Raw genomic sequence first — 13,078 nt, forward strand, 5'->3', positions numbered from 1 at the left:
ATGCATTTAAATTTACAATTTAACGCCACTGATTTCTGGATGAAGGAGCCAAGAAACACATGAGATGTTATTACCTTACTTTGTCTCCCAATTACTACAGTGATTCACAATAGTTCTCTTGAGAATGTTGAAGGAGTTGTTAGAGCGTCTCGCAACTACATTTCAGCATGCATAACTAATAGTTCCTTTGGGTCTGTAACAAACTTATCTTAAATTATCTAAAATTATTTAGGTAGCAATAACTGTTTTCACTTTAAAAATAATGTTCAGATAAATAAGATAACTGAAAAAAAAAATTTCTCAATTCCTGTAAGATTAATATAATTTATGTCTAATGTAGAAATTATTAAACTGATTATCTAAAGCAACTTTAAATTTTTATCAAACTAGCTCAAGACGAAATTTTTGCTAAAATTGAAAAGGAAAATTCTTCCAATGGTCATTCAACTTTTTACATGCTTTAAATTATATTCTACATATTTCTCAAGCAGGGAAATTTTATTTCTTATATGAGTGAAGTAAAGAGAGGAGTACTATGAAAGGTTCAGGTTTTGGAACAACTTCGTAGGGAAACAACACAAGGACACAAAAGTATTAGGAACAATGTTGACTTACTCATAACTGCACTATGAGCACTACTAGCCGGACTACTCTCCCTTGGTAATTTAATTTTATTTCACCTCCGGCTTTAAACTTTCCCGATAAAGATCCCTTGTGTATTTCGTGTCAGTACTGTTACTGTTCTTTTCTGGACTTTCTTGCTGCATTCTTATTCTTTTAGTCTTGGCACAAATCCTTCGAAGGTAATTTAAATTCTTCCTTTTTTTCCAGACCCCTTTTCTTTGCACCTGCTAGCAAAGAATGTAACCAATCTTTTTTTTATCCTATTAGGCATTGTCTGTCTTATTCGTAAATTAATGGAGTTATTTATCTTTAGTAGTTGTGTGCTTATTTTTTTTAGAACATTACAATCATGGAGAAATTGGATAAATACGACTATTCTCTCGACCTTCTGTCTTTTCCTAGCTACTGCAATTCATGCAGTGGAGCTCAAGAAATACTTTTGAAACTACCAACTTCAAATTACTCATGCTTTCGAACGCTTTGCTGACCTTTACGACGAAAGCCACCGCATTGGAGTTGCCATCGATTTTAATCTTCCTCTTTAGTAGTCCTTGTACCTACTGGTCTCCTATGGTCAACGTATGGACTAACTTTCCTAAGAAGTTTGCTCACACTGTTGACATAGGACTTTCCTTTGGTTACTCTGAACACCAGTGTTCTTCTCAACGCCTTTCTTTCAGTTCTAATTTCAACGAAAGCCAAATCTATTTGGCTTTTGGAAACATTTGGAGTATTATAACAATTAAATTACTATCATACACATGAGACGTCGGATGATTCAACAATCGGATGCAAATTAACTACATTAATTAATTGGGATAGCTCAGTCAATGTTACAGTTACAGAATTATGAGATTTTCTGTTTTGTTCCTTGGTTCCAAAATGTACCATTCAATCCTTCTGGGTTCATTGCGAACGAAAAATAAACTCGTAACATAATTCAATAGTTAGTTAAACAAAGTGGCTTAGCATAAATTAAAAAGGATTTATCATAAACTTATTTAAAAATATTAAAAATTATGATAAATATAATGAACCTGTGTCTTTTTTGGACTTCTTGAATTTTTCCTAGCTGTATAAAAACTCTTTTGTTTTGAACGTTGTACATTTTTTTGCACTCGTCAAACGCTTCTGTATACATCTATGATGGAACAAAGCTGACAGCGCTTATCTCGATGCTGGTACTCAAAAGGCTTGACGTGCTTTATCTTCTACTCTCTCTCTGCTCCTCCTTCTCCTTTCACAATGATCTGTGATACCACAAGATGTTGGTCACTCCTACAAACCGTTGGCTAATGAGGCACCAACTCCAAAACCTTTGGTGAGATTTTCCGTTTTCCGTCTAATGACCAGATCGTCATTAAATTCTCCAGTTTCGAATTTTCATATTCTTCAAACACCTATCAAGGTTTTTCAAACGTATTATATTCATATTTAAAGAAAAGTTATTTGAATTTAACAATTAAATTTAAAAATATTCTCAGCACTACTAAAAACTCTCATATAACAAGTTACTTGCAAATCAAACTCATAAATTATTCTTTAAACACTAACTAATTATTATAATTGATTCAAAACAAAAAACTGTAGTCACAGTACCCTTCTCTCTTAAGTGAAATTTTTTCCTTTTTGAACAATTATCAGAATTTAAATTTTAAATACTAAGAAACGAAAGTAGAAAACGAAATGTAACGTCAGAAAGATTGTATTGGTAAAATTTAATGAAACGAGAAAGAGAATTACGTGATGTGAATAGAGTGTACATACAAACTCTGCTTCCGTAGTTTCAAAAGCTACGAAGCAAGCAAAATAGACAATAGACCCAGTCGTTTCATTGTGTCTTTTCGGAATGATACAAATGAAGCTTGACATGCAAGGTTTCTCATTTGTAACACTTCGACACAGTTATAGTTTGCTGACATTGAGTTCTATAACTATACAATTTGTTTGATCATCATCTTAAAGTAAACTGCTTATTTTTTTTTAAGTGTCTAAAGAAAGAAGAAACAACAAAAATAATGTTGACAATTTTTACATTTGTTTACTTATGTATTTTATTACATACTACATATAATATTTTAGAAATACACTATTAAAAATTTCAATTATTAAAAAGTAATTAAATATTTAATATAATTCTTTGTAAAGTAATGTACAGATATAAATTCAAAAGTTGGTAGTTTAAAATGCAAGAAAATACACAAAAACAAATATGCTTTTTTTGATAAATGTGGATCGTGACATGTATGTAAAAAAGAATTACAAAAACAAAATGAAAATAGCGAAGCGAAACGAAAATTGCTCAGTCAAAAGAACATTACAAAGTGTCAGAAAATGAAATAAAAATTGGTAAGCGAAATGAAAACTTCAAAACGAATTAAAAATTTCAATAGAAGCACATTGCATATATGGTTTTGTTGCAGAAAAAAGATTTCAGAGGAGAGAGAAGTAATACAAAAGCTTCATAGTAATAAAAAAAATGAAAACAAAAATTCTACAGTGAAAAGCTTTAGTTTAATGCATTAATAGAGATAAAAAATAAGAAAAGTTTTCATTATTACATATTGCTTTAACGGTCCAGGTGAAAATTTGTCCAATATTTAATTGTGAATTTAGGTCAATTGTATAAAATAATGAAGATTTGTTTCACAGAATAAGATATTCTGTGAAACTTATATTTAATATGTAACAACCAGTTTTAAAAAAACGTTATTAACCGTTTTTGTAAACGTTGTTAATAATTTCGAATTTTTGTGCGCGCGCATTTTTGAGGTTCTAATTTATTCCACGTGGTCGAGTGCAAGTATATACATGATACATGATGAATATTACAGAGTATTACAGAATATGACAAATTACAAAGTGAAGAACACTTTTTTTCTTAAATATTTTTCATGATTCTTAATAATATTCTTAATATATGGGATGATAAAAAGTGAAAAGTGACAAAACAATAAAAAAATATATATAAAATATCATAAGTGATCAGAAGTGAAAAAAGTTTTGTGATTAAAATAAGCATAAGGAGGATATAGGTAAGTTTTTAAAAATTATGTAAAATACTACTTTTTAGTGATAAAAATAATTTTTTCTTTTTGTAAGTAATTGCAATTAATAAATAAATATCTTTCCCATATAAGTCACTAAAATACTTTACATATTTTAATATTTTTTTAATGAATTTTAAACAAGCACCCAAAATTTATTTTTAAATTATTTATGTTGTTTTTTTTAAAAAGAATATTTAGGTATAAAATTAAACTCTGAAAGTTAATAAACAGGTGCTATAACAACAGTTTTAGCATCTCTAACTTTTAGAATTAAATTTTAATGGTAAATATTCTTTTTTTTAAACAAAAACATTAATATTTTTAAAATAAACTGGATGCTTATTTCAGCTTTATTCAAAGAACATTAAAACATGTAAAGTATTTTCGAAATTATATTAATTTTACTAATAAACATAATAGTAATAAATCATTCACCACAGAATAATTTAATCCCAACAAAATCATCGTTGATGTTATAATATAATATAAGTAAAAAGATAATAAAAGTTATAATAAACTGATGAAAAAAATCTGTAGTGTTTAATATAGAAGAAGTTTTTAAAATATAATTTTTCATTTAATTTATTAATTTCTATTAACCAAATAGATAATTCATTTAACTATTTAAATAAATCTGAGTAATTATTATGTTGTATGAGAGAATTGATTATCTTCATATCCAATATATTATTCTTTCAATATCCCACAATGTCCGATACAACTGGATATGATCAATAACTTTTATCAGTCTAGAGTTTCAATCTTTCTAGAGTTCTATTTGAGGTGGTATTAAATATATTAATTTATCAAAGAAAAAGAGGATAATTATTTTTGTAGAATATAAAAAATTATGCAAAAAAAAAATCCATTTTTATATTGTTAGATATAATTTCATATAAAATTAATCTTTGATAATCAAACTAAATTAAATAGAATTGAAAAACCTTAATCTATTTCAATCTATTCATTCAAGTGAAATTAAATTGTACATTGTTTCGCTTATGTGATTAAAAAGAATAAAATACAATATAATTAATTTCACCTAATGAATACAAACTTTTTTTTTATATAATCACCTATTTTGAAAGTAATTTATTTAGATTAAATTTTTAAAAAGAACTTCAATCAATAGGAAGGTATAAAACAAAAAGACTTATGTCATACTTTAAAGTTGCGACGTTTCTCTTTATTTATTTATTTTATAAACATTTTAGTTTTCAGTTTTTATTTAAATATTAATGCATCATCAGCAACCTACAAAAGCTTTAAAATTGTATTAATAATTTCCAATAAAACCTTGAACGATCCGCACGTGTAAAAATTATTAGATTTCAAACATTACGAAATTAAATATTTGTCTCTTGTATTAGCATATTTTGTTACATTATTCATTGTATTAAAAACAGAAATAATAAACAATGTATATTTATTACATAAAATTAAACAACACGTTTAACTTTGAGCTTTTTAATCATACTGGGAAAAATGTAACTTTAAATTTTTCCGCAATTCCATTCAAAATCAGAAGGAATAACCGTGTTTATTAAATTTTTGTACTGATCGAATGGGCACAGTTCATTACATCCTGGAATTTGTAATACTTCAAGTTTATCTCGTTCACCCAGATAGTATAGAATCTGAAATATAGACAAAATTATTCTCTAATAACAATTTATTGGTTTTTATAGTTAAAAAATATTATTCCACTCTTTCCAGGCTTTAAAACTTATTAGTAAACACTGTTAAATGGTAGCTAAGGAAGTTATTTATAAATTTATCCATGTACCTAAAACTAGATTAAAAGTTTTAAACTCTAAAATAATTTACTATAAGAATTTTAATTTTTACTAGCGTCATTGTCCTCGCTTGTTTTAATTTTTAGTTCCTAAATAGTAAATTTTACCTTTACGTAGTAAATATTATGTATGAGATGAAGTTCCATTATCACTGCTGAAGAGAATTTGGGTGCATGTGGATAATAAACGTTTAAAGCACTTAAAACGGCGACAACGTTAAAATCATGTGCACTGTATAACATTAATTTTCGATTTTTGTCCATTGTACTATTTCTCACTGCGTTCATATCATCCGTAACTTTTCGAACAAGCATTCCTAAAATTAGTGTATTAATATTTATATTTTTTTATGTAAACAGAAAGTAATAGTAACCTTTCTAAAAACATCATTAAAGCATCCTTATAATTTTATTAATTTTGCAAATTTTAGAAATCTTCTGTTCGATGATTACGAATGTACTGTAAAATTTTCAAAATTAGAAGAATTTATCATTTTAAGCTATTTGGAAGTTATAATTTTTCAATCATCATTTTAGATATATATGTGCTACCTCCATTTAGCCTTCGGAGTTCCACGTTGTAATTCATAATTTTATAATAAGCAATGACAGCAGTTAAAATGTTGGGATAAATATTTTTACTCCACTCGGGTAATTCTAAACCCATAGATTTTTCTGTTTCCAAAGTTACCCAAATGAGATTTACATCCTGTAAGGATTTAATTTCTTTTCCGGTCCAAAGCGATAGTTGTATTTTTAAATCATTAAAGTCTTCTTCTATTCTCTTGACTTCTGCCATGTTTTTCACTTGTGAATATTTTTCACTAAAACTATATAGAAAATAATAATTAGTATTATTTCTTCTAAAAGGTTATTTTTTATTATTAAAGATCTAATAGTTTTTAAATGCAATAAAAAAAATTCTTAATATCTTTCATTGCTTTTTTTTCAACTGGATTCAAGAAGGTATATTCTCTACCAAAAATAATTAAAACAGCTACGAATTTAGTTAGAATAATAAGATTTTAAAAGATTTTAAAGTTATTTTTAAAATTTGAATACTATTTTAGTCAACTTATTCTACAAAAAGAATACTAAAATTATTTTCACAACAGGGTTAGATGAACTAAAAAAGTTTCCAAAAAAATGTTCAATAATCACTTACAGTTTGCAAAATAAGGGGAACAGTAGTGTGTCACTTTGTAACGGCTGATAAGTTGTTTTAATAATATTTCCTGGATATAAAGCTTGTAGAAGTAAGTTTAAAGATGCTTTTGTTCGATTAAGATCTGTACTTCGAGCTTCAATAGTATCTGGTACTTGGTCAATATCTAAAAATTCACAATACTTGTCGCGTAGAAACCTACCAAATTCAGAAACTTTTCTTTCACCAATCTAAAAATATGTTTATAATTGTATGTCAATTTTTCGAATTCTTTAATTTTTAAAAAATCTATTCAAGAAACTATAATTTATTTCCTAATACATATTAATTTTTCAGAGCACTAACGAGTTTAAATGTAACTTAATTATCAAATAATAGAATAAATAAAAATTTACTTTTGTCAATTGTCCATAATTAGGTGGATCAAATGTATAATTATTGTAAGGATCGTTGGGATACATTTCATATGGTGGAGAAGGTGTTCTGTCCCCATGACGAAAGACCTGAAATTTTTCTTCGTTTAAATTTATGATCAACTACTAAAAATGAAACTAAAAAGCACAAAAGAAGATAAAAATTGAATTTGAATATTTTCATTTATATTTGAATTTATTTAATTTATATTTTTACTTTATATTATTTCCTTACGACGTTAATGAATTGAAGTGTTGAATTAGATGCAACAGCATATCTAAACGTAATATAGATGAATAGAAAGCACTTAGACAAAACGAAGAACATTTTAGTTCACTTTTTAGTGTACGAATAATTTTTAAAAAAAGTACTGAACTTCGAGTAATGAATAAAAATAATTTTTATTTTAATAAAATAGATAGAATTTGATTTCGGAGTATTTTGTAGACAAGTGTGATACTTATAGAGCAAACTAATTTGGGTAGACAATTTTTAAAACCATTTTTTATTGAAAAATGTATTTATAGTGGGTACAAATAAATTCAATAATAATTTAATATGAAATAAGCAAATAGAAAATTTACATTTACGTAATGATTTCAGTATTAACAATCGTATCACTAATATAAAAAATATTTTTTCTAATAATGTGTCCACTATTACATAAAAGTATTTACACAGCTTTTTTCTTATAATACATATTCTCAATTTTGCCTTTTTTCCAATTTAATCAATTTCCAACTTTGTCTTTTGTCCAATATAACAAATTTCCCATTTTTTTCTTTTATTTAATTATAACCAATTTCCAATTTTTCCTATTATCCAACAGTTCCAATTTTACCTTCTATCTAATATAACAAATTTCCAATTTTGCTTTTTATGCAATTATAACTAATTTCCAATTTTGCCTTTTATCCAATTATAACCAATTTCCAATTTTGCTCTTTATCGAATTAGAGCCAATTTCCAAATTTTACTAATTTTTTCTACTCATGAATTGTTAATAATTCAGTTATGGATTGTAATTATAAAATTAAAACTTTATAAAAAATGAAAATTTTTAAGAGTTATACTTTTTATTTAAATGTAACTATCTAGTCACTACTTTACAGACTCTTTAAAAGCCACAAAAAGCTCACCATATATACCAACTTTTACTACCGTCTTTGTACTTCGCCGGTGGTGAATACCACTTTAATACCCCTTTTTCCAACCTGGGATTAAAGGAGATGAATTTCTCAATGAAATGTCACGCTCCTCATAACAAAGCGCTTTAATTTCTTATAAGGAGAATAATTATTTCACCAAAAATGTCACTTGACATATTTAATGTTAATTTTTAATGTTCTAATTTAATATTTAGCGTCTCAATATTATCTATGTTCCACATTTAATAATTTCTATTTAATGATAATATTATTTTAACGCAAACCAGTGGTAGTGAATTAATGAAGAATATTTCTTTTTCATTTCAGTGGATCTTCAAGTCATCAATTATCAATAACAGCGTTACTGGGGAGTCCAGATGGTTCTCGGCATCCCCTCGATTGTTACGAATTCGCAGAAGAAGACTATCAACAACTTGAAAATGGAAATGGAAATGGTCAACATCATAATACAAGAAGTAGTATTGGCATTTGGGAATGTCTTATTAGCTGTAGGCATCGACTCGATCAACAACTAGCAAGGCGAAGGGTGAGCAAAATAATCTCTACCATAAATTTTCATTTCTTTTTCAGCTATGTTTATATAAAGAATCTTTAGGGTATTTTAAAGATAGGTAATACATAGTTACTACAAAATTTTCTTAAATAGATAGATTTTAGTGTAACGTATAACTTCGTAACATTTTATATTGTCATAATCTTTATAAACATTATAAAATTTTTAATTACAAAATTCATTTCTTTAAAATAGTATAATTAAACATTTATAAATTTGTCTAAAAAAAATTTTTAAATAAACTAACCTTCGTTAACGTAATTTTGCCACTCGCGCAATAATTTCTTTAATGGGTAGTGTTGAATCCTTTCTTAGTTATTGTCAGTTGAATAATTTCAAGTAGACGGTACTTCTAATTAAAATGAAGGAACAAGGTTAAGCAGGTGTGATAGATATCAAACGCTGTTGAAATTAGTGTACGCATGAATTGCTTTTTATTCAATTTGTAAATTCCCAAAGAAACATGCGAGCATAAGACGAATTTCATGAATCTTCATTTTTAATAAATAAGATAAGGTTTTCTTTTAGATATTCCAACGTTGTCTAATATATGATATGCCTTCTATTTGAAACTTTTGCCGTCTGAAAGATTTCTGTTTAACTATTTAACATCCAACTACCTAACTTTAGACATTCTCTTCATTTTCCTCCAAACTTCACAGTGAAACTTGTACAGTACTTATTGTACCCTATTCTTCAAGTACATTAACAAAATTAAATTTTAAATTTATGAATCGGTAGTGCCTGCTTTATCAAAGTGGACAAAGAACATTAATCTATATTTTTTTATTCATCCCCCGTTAAAACATACAAAAATATTAAAATTCACATCTTACATCAATTTCGACGGAAAAGAGTCTTTAATAAAGGGTTAATACGCCTTAATTATTCTAAATTTCATTTGATGTAAAAATTATTTGACATAAATTTCACCTATGATCGGAACCTTATCTATATAAATTTTTTTGTATTCGACGTAATTTCTAACTTGCTATAAACATCATTTTATCGTTCGTAATCTTTCGCAAAGCTTCACGTGTATAAAACAAACACCCACAATATGAGGTTTACTGTGAGTAAGAATGAGGTCAAGTGGAATTTATGTTCAATGAGACCTATGTCAAGTAAGATTTACGTTAAATGAAGTTCATGTAATGTGAATTTTATGTCAAATGTGTCTCATGCCAAGGAAAATTTTTGGTCCAATAAGAAACATATCCAAGGAAATTATTATTTATATTTATTTCCCAACAAAAGAATATTTGAGACTATATTCACAAATATAAGCGAACTATAGGGTTGTAACAAATTTTGAATTTTACAGTTCAAGGTCCAGAAGTAGTCCCAAACTTCGCTTTTGGATTACCAAACGATAGTGATAATTTAAACAAATTCAAAATGAGTAGATGGCTAATAGATGATTTGAGTATTGTCTATACCCCAAAAAAAGGTTTTGAGAATATGAGGAAAGGGAGGGGAACCATAATAGTTATTATCGTATCAAGGGCGCAAAATAGGTGATTGCGGCGATGGCGAGATGAAGGGACCGAGGGGACATTTTCGCGCCCGAGGCGAAGCCGAGGGTGCGAAAGTGTCCCTGAGGTCCCGAAATCTCGCCAAAGTCGTAATCTCCTTTGCGCCCATGTTGCGAACATAATTTTTTGTCCTAACTGCATGAAAAGTATGGCATCGAGGGCACGAGCGAAGCGGGCGCAAAAGTACAGCAAGCGGGCGTAAAAGTACTTTTGCGCCCGCTCGGGCTAGATGAAGCGGGCGCAAAAGTACTTTTGCGCCCGCTTGTGTGACGTCAACGGGCGTAAATAACTTTTGCGACCGCTTCCCTGGCCCCAGGCGAGAATAAGTTACTTTGCGCCCACTTTAAGTGCCCGAAATGACATACTTTTCGTGCAGGTAGGACAAAAAGAATGATTTGATTTAACAATACTTGTGATAATGAACATCACCTATTGCCCCAGTCTGTGGTAGTTCTCGCGTTCACTACTTCTACAGTTTATTTGAATAAAATAGTGACTTCAAAAGAAAATTATTTTCAGAAGTGTTCGGTTAATTTTCTGTATCCCGTTATTCTGTTTGTGTTAAAAGCTTTGATCATTCTGTCTGTTTCCCTCTCCTTTGTATGCAGTACTCGCCACTTTATTGTTCAAAATTAAGGTAAATTTCGTAAAAGTAAAATAGTAAGTTCGGTTATGAGCTAGTCCGGGAAAGTTCTTATTTTATTATTGTCATAACCAAAAACCTGCTTTAAACTAACACAAAGTTGGTATTATCACCCTTTTATTATTTATTATCCCCTCTGTTATTAATATACAAATTACTATCAATTATAGTCTCCTATTGATGATTCGGTCTCGGAATCACAAACAACAAAATGTCGAAAAGAATACCAACCTCGATTGACAAACAAAATTAGGTATTCTTAGTGAAGTTGATAGTAGTCAGGACAAAGAGGATATTGCGAAGCAATTTACCATTCCCTCATTAACATGGTCAACGATTATTCGACAAAAGGACAATGATTCGATGCATATACTTCGGGTTTAGTGAGTAGAAATGTCAAAACATTGCGATCCAAGCACGATGAATTTGAAAATGATGTTTCGTAATAGATCAAACATTACCTCAAAATTAACTTTAACCTTTCGGTGGCATGGGTTAATATTTATCAAATAGCTTCCTCTTGTGCACAGGTCATTTTTTTCGCATTCTAAAATTAATTCCAGGCTACCTAACAAATTCCATTTTTCGCAAAATAAGAACCACCGTAATGTTTATACAGTGTGCAAAGAAGGAATTTAAACTTTAAAGATTTTAGTAGAAGGACATTTAACAACCCCTAGCATTCCTACATTAAATTTCTACGCTAATAATACGTAATCGCAATTCTTATACGTAATGATTTCATTTGCATTTACGTCTACTCATTAAAAATCTTACTATAATCTTCTTTCCTCTCATTCCTATTCATGCTCTCAACTAACAACGACTTCCCACCCATTCTTACCAACAACTTTCTCTACATTTTCACCTCTTTTATGACTTAATAGTTCCGTCATCACACTTCATGCGCTCATTTTTTACCCATAACCCCCTTCTATTATTATCCGCTCTCATCCATCCCAACTTCACCACCTTCACCACTACGCATTACTGCTAGAATAACCTTATCTGTAAATCATTGAAAATCATGTCGTTAACCCCTAAAAGGTAATATTTCTACCTTTATGTTTTAAATAAAGCAGAAAAACGATGCAGAAAAACGATTTTTCAAAAAGAAAAATGTTCCAAATATATCTGGACCCGACAATTATGATTAATCTTGCAAAATTGAATAGGGCGCAAAAAAAAGAAATAGTTGTCGTCATAACCGAACCTATGGTTGTGGTCACCATACAGACGCAATAAAATCAGTAATAATAGTTATTAATCATCATGATAGTTATTAGATTTTTTTATCATTAGACTGAATTATACTTGATAGGAGATGCGCCAACTTTCGATGTTTCAAATTTCGGCCCTTATATCGTACTTGATCAGGCTTCAAGAGTGAATTTATGTTCATCAGTTGTCAAAATTAATCACTAGTTAATATTTTTTGAACTGCAACTTTCCTCTAACAGGTTTGATATGCAAATGAATGGAATTGAGAATTGACAAAATGTAAGGACCAAGCCCCTCTCTCTACAATTCCCATCTCTTCATCAATTGCAGTAACTCCCATTAGTATAATTTCTCTTTATATTCTTTCACAAATTATCACTTCTCTCTCTAACAATAACCATGAGTCAATGTCTATAGATTGATCCATTACATAACAATTTTTAATTATTGTTACAACCATTTTACTTTCAATGCAATGTATTGACATATTGAGGAATTCATTCTCTCATCCATTGCAAGAAATACTCCTTGAGTGTAAAAGTTTCCATAGTTATCATTTTAAGAAGAAAAGTTTAAGTTTAATAAGAAATTATTCTTAGTTTGAAAATGATGTTAGTATTAGACAAGGATAAGCAGGAGAGGAAACCAACCCTCCAGTAAGCAGCTAGCGGTGAAGAACTTACGATTTGGACTCGTGCCAGCACTTTTATGGGGCGCGATGTTACAAAATGTCGTAAAAAGGAGAATTTAAAAAAAAGGTTGTAAGGTGTAAAAGTATAAGTGGTATTGTCGATTTAGAATTGGTAGATTCTACCATATCATCTCGCTCCTCCTACCATGTCAAAAGTAGGTAAAACCAGTGTGATCAAGGCGCCCGACTCCGTTAGACAGTTCGACGAGAATCTTAGA

The 13,078-nt window shown here is 29.0% G+C and overlaps 2 protein-coding genes across 3 annotated transcripts in view; one reads left to right on the forward strand and one right to left on the reverse strand.

The window, feature by feature from the left end:
- Positions 1 to 13,078, forward strand: part of LOC122502509 (43 kDa receptor-associated protein of the synapse homolog) — a 51,619-nt gene that overhangs the window by 20,351 nt on the left and 18,190 nt on the right. The window contains exon 2 of the mRNA XM_043612610.1: positions 8,524 to 8,743. Within this exon, the coding sequence (XP_043468545.1) occupies positions 8,524 to 8,743 (220 nt within the window). The remainder of the gene's footprint in view (positions 1 to 8,523; positions 8,744 to 13,078) is intronic.
- On the reverse strand, positions 5,125 to 7,375 carry LOC122502510 (venom acid phosphatase Acph-1-like). 2 transcript variants are annotated; one of them, XM_043612611.1, is made up of 6 exons: positions 7,283 to 7,375; positions 7,030 to 7,137; positions 6,635 to 6,864; positions 6,022 to 6,299; positions 5,578 to 5,786; positions 5,125 to 5,311 (listed from the first exon to the last, which is right to left on the reverse strand). In XM_043612611.1, the coding sequence occupies exons 1-6, from the start codon at positions 7,373 to 7,375 to the stop codon at positions 5,168 to 5,170; spliced, it is 1,062 nt and encodes a 353-aa protein (XP_043468546.1). In that variant the 3' UTR covers positions 5,125 to 5,167. The 2 variants fall into 2 exon arrangements, with proteins under 2 accessions (XP_043468546.1, XP_043468547.1); XM_043612612.1 differs by having other exon boundaries at positions 7,265 to 7,367.

The sequence above is a fragment of the Leptopilina heterotoma genome, unplaced genomic scaffold, assembly GCF_015476425.1.
Source record: "Leptopilina heterotoma isolate Lh14 unplaced genomic scaffold, ASM1547642v1 Lhet_232, whole genome shotgun sequence".
Lineage (NCBI taxonomy): Eukaryota > Metazoa > Arthropoda > Insecta > Hymenoptera > Figitidae > Leptopilina > Leptopilina heterotoma.